We start from the raw sequence: 10,894 nt of genomic DNA on the forward strand, positions 1-10,894 counted from the left end.
ATATAAAAATATTAATTTAAAATAAAAAATATATTTTTTTAAACTTTTAAATGAAAAAGTTAATTTAAAATAAAAAAATATATTTTTTAAACTTTTAAATGAAAAGGATAGAACAGTCCATCCAAGTTGCCTGGGATACCCGGTGGACGACATGGATGCCTTGTCACAATATATACAGTAACTTCTGCTAGAGGACAGTCCAAAGAGTAGCTCTCGAACCGGCAAATATACTCATCATAGTGACTGTAGGCAGACAGTCCTTTTGTGGAACCATGGCATGAGAAAATTGCATCTCTATAATGCATATGGTATCCTTATGATTTTGAAATATATAATAATAATAATAATAATAATAATAATAATATCAAACCCCTTCGTAACCCAATCCAAAATAATAATAATAATAATAACAACAATAATATCAAACCCCTTCGTTTAGAAGTACAAGTTAAATGGTTTAATCCAAGTTATTTCAAAATAATATTATTTGTCCTTTTTAAAATAAATTAAAATCGTGTGATTTTAAATTTATTTTTTTAAATTAAATTAAATTTTAACTATCTCTATGTAATCTCAAGTTAACTAATAGAGTTGACCGGTAATAAGGTTTACCACTAGAATAGTTTGGGTTTTAATTAGATTTTCATTTTCATTTTTTGTTTTAAGTTAATATTTTTTTATCATTTTAGATTGTATTAATATTGAAATTAAAATTAAAAATTTAAAAAATTATTTTAATAAAAAAAGAAATATTCTACATTTACCACCATCCAAGCACAGCTATTAATAACCCTGCATCAACAGAAAGATGAGCTGATTCAAAGAAAGAATGCATTGGGATTCGCAGAACCTTTGTTTCTAGGAACTACAAAATCACAAGCTAATCTGAAGCCAACTCAACCTCAATTTTTTTATCCTATTCTTACCAGGTAACCAGGCATTGCCTTAAAAGTAAACCTGTCCTTTTCTTGATATTTATTCCATACTTCCAACTTGACAAATAATATAGTAACATTACACCACTCACCTACTCCGCCTCCCTGTCTTTGTCTGATCTGCTATGCTCTCTCACTCCTTCACTCCCTCCTACCTTCACTCACCAGTTTTAGACTTATTGGTTGTGTTTCGTTGTCTTTGCTTCTTCTATTATTCGCTGTATCTTCACATTCCTAGGTAGCCACCAACATTTGTAACCTCATACTGTCCGGTCATTTACAAAGCTTGTCAGGCTCTTCGAACTTTCCCCTTCTGCTTTGTACATTTCTGTGGAAAAAGGAGTAGATGTTATTCAACTGGGTTGCATGTTTTTATTCACGTTGTCGTAAAAATTTCTTGCTTGGATTCCATGAGTTGTCTAGCTGATGAAGATGTAGAATTTGTGCAAATTTGTCGTCTTCATTTCATCAGGTTTCTGCCTTTTTTTTTCTTTTTCTCATGTTAGGCGTATTTTGACTTGAGTGGACTTAAAAGTTTCCATTTTTTTGACAATGGGGTTTTTGATTTTTGGCTAGGATTAACTTTGGGAATCTTATGTTAGGGAGTAATTGTTGTTTTTGGTTCATTTTGCTCTTCAATCCTCCAATGTGTTGACTAATTGCTTGGATTCTCTTCTGAAGTAGCATTTAGGGTGATTACATTTTGATTTCACTCCTTTTGTACTAGAACCTTATGGTCTTCACTTGTTTGTGACATTCATGAAGTAGCATTTGATATTGCTCGGAAACCAGTTCAATCTTTCTTCATATTGGTCGTTTTGTGGTTTGGAACTAGTCTTGGGACAATGCAAACGACCTGCCTGATTTTATTGTTGTTGGTAGTAGCTGCATTAGGACAATCTGATTTTAAAGCACTTTTGGAGCTCAGGAAGGGTTTTGAGGAAGACCCATCAGGGAAAGTTTTTGATTCATGGGACGGCAAGTCCTTGGCATCTGATGGGTGTCCTCAGACCTGGTACGGGGTTATCTGTGTCAATGGTCATGTGGTTTCAATCACTCTAAATGATGTTGGTCTTGTTGGAAACTTCAGCTTCCCAGTTCTTGCTGGCTTTAAAATGCTTCGAAACTTGTCGGTTTCGAACAACCAGTTGATGGGCACCATCTCGAATGTTGGTTCCATCGAGTCCCTCGAATTTCTGGATCTTTCATCCAATTTTTTTCATGGGTTTGTACCTTCTGGGGTGTCAAAGTTGAAGAATTTAGTGCTTCTGAATCTTTCTTCAAACAATTTTGAAGGCATTGTTCCCTCAGGTTTTGGCAATCTCAAGAGCTTGGAGTTCTTAGATTTGAGGCATAATAGTTTTTCTGGGGATATAATGAGTCTTCTATCCCAGTTGGACAATGTGGTTCATGTTGATTTGAGCAGCAACCAATTTTCTGGTTCATTGGACTTGGGACTCGGAAATGCTAACTTTGTTTCATCAATCAAGTATTTGAATACAAGCCACAATTACTTGGTTGGGCAGCTCTTTGCTCACGATGGAGTGCCGTATTTTGACAGCTTAGAGGTCTTTGATGTTAGCAATAATCAGATAACTGGGGCTATTCCCCCCTTCAAATTTGTTGTTTCTCTTCGGATTCTTAGGCTTGGTGGCAACCAGTTATCAGGGTCTTTACCAGAAGCTCTTCTGCAAGATAGCTCGATGGTGTTGACTGAACTGGATCTTAGCCTTAATCAACTTGAAGGTATGTTGCTTTTAACAACACTTGGCAGTCTTTAACTATTACACATACACTCCTTCACATTTCCTTGTAACTTCAGGAGAAGTAGACTTAAAACTAATTTGGTGTTCTATTTATTCCCTCTTGCGCATTGCAGCATTGGAATGATCCGTTTAATTACATGTAAAATTATAACAACCCTGGTGAGGATAATGGAAAAAATATTTTTTGTCCCTTCCATGTCTGAACATCGAAAGTCGATGTAAAATCTGTAAAATATTGATAACTACTATTGTAGAGACTCTCTTAATGCAGTAAGCAACTTGAAAAGCATTTGGAATGTAAAGATTTCTGTTTCCCAGCCTTCTAGTATGTTTTTCGGTTATAGTTGTCAAAAGTTATCCATTGATTTTAAATCTGAGAGTTTTTATGATCTAATTTTACCTGTAATTTTAAGTGATTCAAATCCATGGCAGGTCCAGTAGGAAGTATCACCTCTACAACTCTGAGGAAGCTGAATATATCTTCAAACAAACTTTCAGGCCCTTTACCAGCCACTGTAGGCCACTGCGCCACCATTGATCTGAGTAATAATATGCTCACAGGGAATTTGTCCAGAATCCAGAACTGGGGAAATTACGTGGAAGTTATTCAGTTGAGTTCAAACTCATTGACAGGAACTTTGCCTAACCAAACTTCTCAATTCTTGAGGCTAACTACATTGAAGATATCAAACAACTCATTAAATGGTGATCTTCCACCGGTGTTGGGTACATACTCTGAACTAAAGGTGATTGATCTTAGCCTCAATTTTCTTACAGGGTTCCTCCTTCCAGATTTCTTCACCTCAACAACACTGACTGACCTCAACCTGTCAGCCAACAATTTCACGGGGGAAATACCTCTTCAAGAGGTCCACGACTCTAGAGAAAATTTGAGTTTGGTGTCTCTAGACCTGTCACACAACTCTTTAGAGGGATCTTTGCCCCCAGAGATCAGTAAGTTCCTTAACCTGGTGTATCTTAACCTATCTAACAACAAACTGAAAGGCAGCATCCCTGGGGACCTTCCTGACGGATTGAAAGGATTTGATGTTTCTTCTAACAATTTTTCTGGTGTGGTTCCTGATAACTTGAGGCGGTTTCCTGATTCAGCTTTCCATCCAGGAAATTCTTTGTTGATTTTTCCTTATTTGCCATCCTCATCAAAGGGGCCTCCAGCCCTTGTGAATTTGAAGGGGGGTCGATCTCGTATGAAACCTGCTATTAAAATTGCCCTGATTGCAAGTATAGTTGGTGCTGCTACTTTAATTGCTCTTTTGTCTATGGTGATTTATTACCGCACCCATCAGCCGACACATGGTACCAGAAGTTTGAAAGGAGATGAGAGAAGTGAAGGTGTCCTGGAGGAGGAGGGTTCTTCCATCTCTTCATCAAGAGTCAACAAAAATCCAAGCCAATCATCTGCATCACTTAGCTTCCACCAAAGTAACTGCCTAACCCAGATAGGGTCTGCATATGATCCAGGGAACACATCCTCAGTTCCACACAAGTCTAAAGAGCATCTCGAATCAATAACAAAAGATGGAGGGCAGACTTCTCCCCATTTGTCATCTTCAAATGCATCACCTTCTAAAAGCCCGCTATCATCTGATACTCCTGGGGTGCTGAGAGTCAAATCTCCTGATAAGTTGGCTGGGAATTTGCATCTCTTTGATGGTTCTCTAACTTTCACTGCAGAAGAACTTTCATGTGCTCCAGCAGAAGTTGTAGGAAGGAGTTGCCATGGTGCGCTATATAAAGCTACACTTGACTCTGGCTATGTAATGGCGATAAAGTGGTTAAAAGAGGGAATAGCAAAAGGGAAGAAGGATTTTGCTAGGGAAGTAAAGAAACTCGGGAGCATCAGACATCCAAATTTAGTTTCTCTTCAGGGTTACTACTGGGGTCCAAGAGACCATGAGAAGATGATAATATCAAAATATATCAATGCGCAATGTTTGGCCTTCTATCTTCAAGGTAAGGCATCTCTAGTGAGGCAAAATTTTTGTTATATATATATATATATATATATATCGCAGAGTTCTGAACAATTTTCTCTATGTGCCGCAAAATGTTCATCTACTTCTCTCTTTTCCCCTTCTTTTGGTTATAAAAATACTCAGTGTGCTATTCTATCATTTGACATGTATAACATCAAATCAGGTTCTATTATATGTCATAACTAAACAAATTACTAAAGTTTCCTCGTACTATCGCCCATGTTTTTATTGAGAATAGTTGACTTGTATTGTGTAATTGTATCGATATGAAGTATTTATACAGTACTTGTTCAATAATAAAGACTGTAGCAATGACTTGTATTGTGTAATTGTATCGATATCAAGTATTTATACCCTACTAGTTCAATATTAAAGACTAGCAAAAGGCTTTTACATGCGTTGGTCTTGTTTGTTTCCAACAATGGTGTCCATTTAAAGTGAATTGAGCAGTTCTGTTCTCGCTTTATTGCTTCAACTAGCAGATTAGCTGCATATGTAGGGGTTGAATGCTCTCTAAATATGGCATGGGCGGTCTTGCAGAAATGATTTGCTCCTCAAGGTTTATGAATTGTGCTTGAACTGTAAACCTATGTCCTGTTATGTAGCTGTTTTAGTATTTCTTGATTTGTTCGGCTGTGACTATGGAACATGTGCGTGTGATAAGCATGACTTAATAAAATTGGAACTATTGCTGCCTCATGCACTTCATTGGCTTTGAAACCCCTCTTGTGCAAAATTATGAAGAAGACAAGGAAGATTAGTTACTGGTATAGAAATTCTCCGTCGATTCTGTTCTGAATTTTCCCAATGTTATGCAATAAATTAACTTTCCTTTTAGGGAATTAAAGGTTACCTTTGTGTCTTGTGCAGAATCAGAGCCAAGGAAACTTCAGTCATTATCTCTTGATGATCGGCTGAGGATTGCTGTAAATGTTGCCCGGTGCCTAAACTACCTACACAATGAAAGAGCAATTCCCCATGGAAACCTCAAATCTACAAACATTTTATTAGAACCCCCAAACATGAATCCACTGCTCACCGATTACAGTCTCCATCGAATATTGACTTCTGCTGGCACGGCAGAACAAGTTCTGAATGCAGGTGCTCTTGGCTATCGGCCACCTGAATTTGCTAGTTCAAGTAAACCCTGCCCATCATTGAAGAGTGATGTTTATGCATTTGGGGTTATCTTGTTAGAGCTCCTAACTGGAAAATGTTCATGGGAGATAGTTTCTGCAGATCCAGGAGTGGTTGATCTGACAGACTGGGTAAGGTTATTGTCTGAAGAAAACCGTTCCAGTGAGTGCTTCGACAAGCTGCTTACGGATACCCCTAACGCAGAGGACCCCGGAGTTCTTGATGAAATGCTCCAGGTGGCTCTTAGATGCATCCTACCAGCATCCGAAAGGCCTGACATGAAAACTGTATTTGAAGATCTTTCAACAGTAGCATCATGAGAGGCACCTCAAAGAAAACAGAAGTTCTAACCATTGTTTTTGCCACTAACCCAGTTCATTGCTATTACTGTTCTTTTATTTTTTGGAGGGATACTGCTTCTAATTGTTTCGATATCTGTTAATGTTCTTACGCTGCAGTTGATCCTTTGAATAATGGCTTTGTATAGGTGGTTTACTGGCTCTTTTAGCCTGGGGAAATTAGGGAAATAAATTCTCTCAGATGGATGGGTTAAGCCATTCTTTGTTAACCCTATCTTGTAAGGTATACTCTACTCTTTACAAAGTTACTTTCTAGACTCAAAGATATTCTTTGGCTGCAAGTTATTTATTAATCATTCACCCTTTTTTGTTCTTGACATTGTAAGAATGGGAAAGAGCATTGCTCCTCTAGCAAAAGGAGAAATGTTTGAATGATGCCATGGCACTCACCTAATCCTTTTCTTTCTATGTTTGCCCTCTAAAAACAGGCTATGCTTATCATAATACTCCTAACAACTAAAGTCTCAGCTAACATCAACTAAAGCACTTCTGGTGAATCTTGGTATAAATCAACTAAGAATTCCTGGAAAAAAGATTTGACGATGAATTGTCTTTCCTCTGAATAATCGTTAATTCCTCGAAAATCTAATATAAAATCGTCAATTAAGCCTAATGTCCTTGAAAAATAATGAAGCCACGTAACGACTTCAAGAACTGATTCGTTGCACCTTTGCTTATAAATATTATCAATAACCAAGTTAAGGCCATCTAATTCGAGAATAAGAGACCTAATAATTCGTGTTCAAACACAATTACATTAGTGTAATTATATTGATTTAACGAGCTTTCATTTCATTTTATTTTTTTTGCGTGTATTCATGACTCCTATGTTAAGAATAAAAATAATTCGTATTATTTAATTAGGCAGCAAGAAATCGGGAGGGGCTTGTCCCGAATTTAAGTGTATATCCCTAAAACCTCGAAGCAAGAATAAAAAGGCCAAATTAGTCTTCCCCTCCAAGGTAGGCTGTCCCTATCAGATATGCCGAGTGCCAACTAGCAGGCAAATTATTCTTTCATGCACCTGTTAAGGATAATGCATTGTTTCCTATAAACTTATTTTTAACAGGTTTGAAAAACTGTAATGACCTAACATGCTTTAATTGTTAAGCCCAGACACATGCCAGTTTGATAATATGTCAAATTTTGAGCACATTAGATCTAACATCAGTAAATTTAAATATTATTTTGTACTAATAAGTTGGTAAAATTCAAGAGTAACATAAATGACTAGATTTAAAATATTTAAACTTAATAATTAGTCATATCTAAGATAACGTAAGTTTTACATTAAAATATTTAGACTCGATAGTTAATCATTTTCAAGATAACATAAAAATACCTGATAGTTAATCATTTTCAAGATAACATAAAAATATCATGAGTATGTTAAAAATAATAAACCCAAAACACTCGGACTTGACAGCCCGCTATATCTAATGCAATATGAATTTAAAAAACATGTTAAACCAAAAACACTTGAAATTGATATTCCTCAAAGTTTAAAGCAGTTGAATTTGACAGCCAACTAAGTCAAAGTTAATATGGATTAATAAACATGTTAAATCCAAAACACTTGGGCTCAACATTCTACTAAGTTTAAAGTATTTGGATATGACAGTCATCTAAGTTCCAAGTAATGTGAGTTTGATAAAAATAACAGACTCAAGACTCATGAACTTAACAATCAATCATGCTCGAAGCAATGTAAATCTGATAAATATTTTAAATTCAAAACATTTGGACTTGACAATCTGTTAGATCCAATATACTTGGATATAACAGTCAACTAAGTCTAATGCATTTGTACTTCACACTTAACCAATTCCAAAACAATATAAGTCTAACAAATATATTAAACTCAAGATACTTAGACTTGACAATTAAAGAGCATCATCCCTTAGCATGTCCATGGAAATAAACATTCTTTCATGGGTTTAGCTTTATAAAAAAACTCATCTTTTATAGATTTAACTACATTTAATACCTTAAAATCTTCTTTTATAGATTTAACTACATTTAATACGGTAAACTTTAATATTATTATAGCTTTTTAGGTGTTTAAAATTCATTCAAAAATCCACTATATTCTCATCAAATATTAGTCAAATATTAATATAAATATAAGAAATATTTATATCTTAAAAAGCTTTCTTTTTATAAAAAAACAATACTCATGATTTATAAATATAACATAAGATCTTTAGAATAAATATTTATAATTTTTATTCTTTAATATAATTAATTAATTACCCAATACAAAAACTATATTCTCAAACTCATTAGGACATCTTTAGTTTCCTTACAAACCCTTTGACTGTTCCGGCTTCTCAAACCGTGTTACAGTCTTCTTGGCATCGAAGAATATATGAACTGTCCTTCATGTTTTACTCATCTCAAGCTATATAATAAATCCACTCTCTCTCTCTCTCTCTCTTTCAACCCAGTTACCCTCTCCCTCTCCCTCTCCCGCCGAGACAGAAGAGCTTGCAACTGAGGCAATAATCTGATCGACTCCTTGGCTAAATATCTCAGGACATGCATATCATGCATTCCCTGCCTTGTTTCTTCTTTTTTCTCTTTATTATTGTTTCTTCTTGTCCTGAAATCTTTTTGATCCCTAATCATTATTTTTCTTGATGTTTTTTTGGCATGTGATCAACTTATATATACATTTTTTATTACTATGTCTGCTCACTATCCCTTCTTTCTCTGATAAGATTTCTCTTGCTGTAAAATGATAATAATTATGCACAACAAAAAATAAAATAAATAAACGTTATGGAGATTAATGTTTTCTTCATGCAAATGATAGTTCAAGAAGGAAAAGAATTACAAACTGTTTCCCTAATCGTGAATCCATGATATGAGAGATGGAATCCAGTATTTCATTCTATTTTTATCGAATTTAATTATTATTTTTATCAAATACTCATCGTTTTCTCTCTCTAAATTTCGCGATTTATCAAGAACAAAATCTATATTTACCGTCCCATTTTTTAGTTTATGATACACATTGTTAATTACAACGTGCATTCCATGAATCCATTGTTTTTTTTTTTTTTTGTTTTATATCTACATGTAAGATGCTTGGTGACGGACACTAAAGAAGAGCCTCTCAAAGTCCAAGAAATGGTGCCTTGTAATCATAGTTAATTATTTAATTAACTTTTTTCTGTTAGTTTCTCGATCTAATTACTGGTTCTAGTACTGATTCAGTTTTACTAGCTAGGTAATATCTCACGGTTATATAATAAAAAATAATTCAAAACTATACATGAACAGTTGAACTATAAATTTAAAATAAAATAGCTCTTTATGAATCCTAGCTATTAATTGAATAAATTATATGTTAAAGTTTCTTTTTATTCTTTTTTTATTAATACTTAGCAGCACTGCTCAATATCGACAATAAGCTAGAATATGAAACCTCGTGTTATATAGAAGAGTAAATTTTAAGAGATATAACTTAATTAATTAAATTTTAAATTTATTTTTTAAAAATTATTAATTTAAATTTTATAAATTTCAAGCTCATTAAAAACTTATATATTTATTTATTTCAAAGTCAATAAAATTAATTAAAATATACGTAAATGGTAAACTGATACAAATATTTATATTAGTAAAAATAAAAAAAATTAAAAAGCAGTCTTTTCTTTTTGGCAAGTAAATATTTTTTGCTGTTCCATGATTTAGCATTGGCACGATAATTGGGATTTTTCTGTTTTATTTTATTTTGGATTAATAATTAAATAGCTCTTCCACCTATTTTTCTTCTTAAATAATATTTTATATCACACGTACCATGTCTTTGATTTATTGGATAAAGCCACTGAGTTAATGCTTGCAATCAAAATAATTTTCTCCCTTTAATTAGAAAAAAAATAATTTCTTTAATTTATAGGACAATTACGGCTTCAAATAATTAAAATATTGTGGATTCCTTCTCCTCCGAGTCTTCATAAAAATTAATAATCTATGATTTTGACAACAAATTACATGATTTCCACAATGATTTTCTCGTCTTATTACAAGTTCTGATGGCATCACCGAATCTTTTGTTCTTACAAAAAAGATATTTGAGGAAAAAACAACGCCCTGGGATCCCTAACAGCACAGCAATATTTATTTTCTGCTGTTATTTATTGAAATTATATATTATTATTCTTTAAATTGGAAAATAAAATTCACCACATCCTTATGGTGGATTATTTATTTTTTAAAATATTAATTTAAAATATTTTTTAATACCTAACACACTTTTAAAACATTATGTAACGTATCTAAACGAAATGTCAAAAGCTAATCCCTCACGCGGTAACGCCGCGTTCTTTTTCTCGCTTTAACATGTGAACTTCCCCATTTACCCCTTATTCGAGTAAATAATTACATAATTTCTCACGCGGTGTCATCTTTAAGACACGCCTATTTAAAACACCAGACACGACACAGCACAATCTCTTACCTGCATTTCCGTTTCCCTCTCTGATCTGTTAACAGACACAAAGCATCAGTCTCAACTCACCGAGTCGATCAATAATCATCAACAATGGCCGACAGAGTTCATCCCCGAGACGACTCACCACCTCAAACCACCGAATTCAAACCTCCTCCCGCAGCAGTACATTACCCAGAGTCACCAGCAAAACCCGATGCTCCTCGGTCAGAGAAAACGGTCCCACCGCCACCAGGAACTT

The 10,894-nt window shown here is 34.3% G+C and overlaps 1 protein-coding gene across 1 annotated transcript; it reads left to right on the forward strand.

The window, feature by feature from the left end:
- Positions 1 to 968: 968 nt before the first annotated feature.
- On the forward strand, positions 969 to 6,569 carry LOC105112495 (Leucine-rich repeat protein kinase family protein). Its single transcript, XM_011008215.1, has 3 exons — positions 969 to 2,681; positions 3,134 to 4,675; positions 5,569 to 6,569. Exons 1-3 carry the CDS (start codon positions 1,781 to 1,783, stop codon positions 6,153 to 6,155), a joined length of 3,030 nt encoding a protein of 1,009 aa, XP_011006517.1. The 5' UTR covers positions 969 to 1,780; the 3' UTR covers positions 6,156 to 6,569.
- The last annotated feature ends 4,325 nt before the right edge of the window (positions 6,570 to 10,894 follow it).

Source organism: Populus euphratica, unplaced genomic scaffold, assembly GCF_000495115.2.
Source record: "Populus euphratica unplaced genomic scaffold, PopEup_1.0 scaffold5.1, whole genome shotgun sequence".
Taxonomy (NCBI): domain Eukaryota; kingdom Viridiplantae; phylum Streptophyta; class Magnoliopsida; order Malpighiales; family Salicaceae; genus Populus; species Populus euphratica.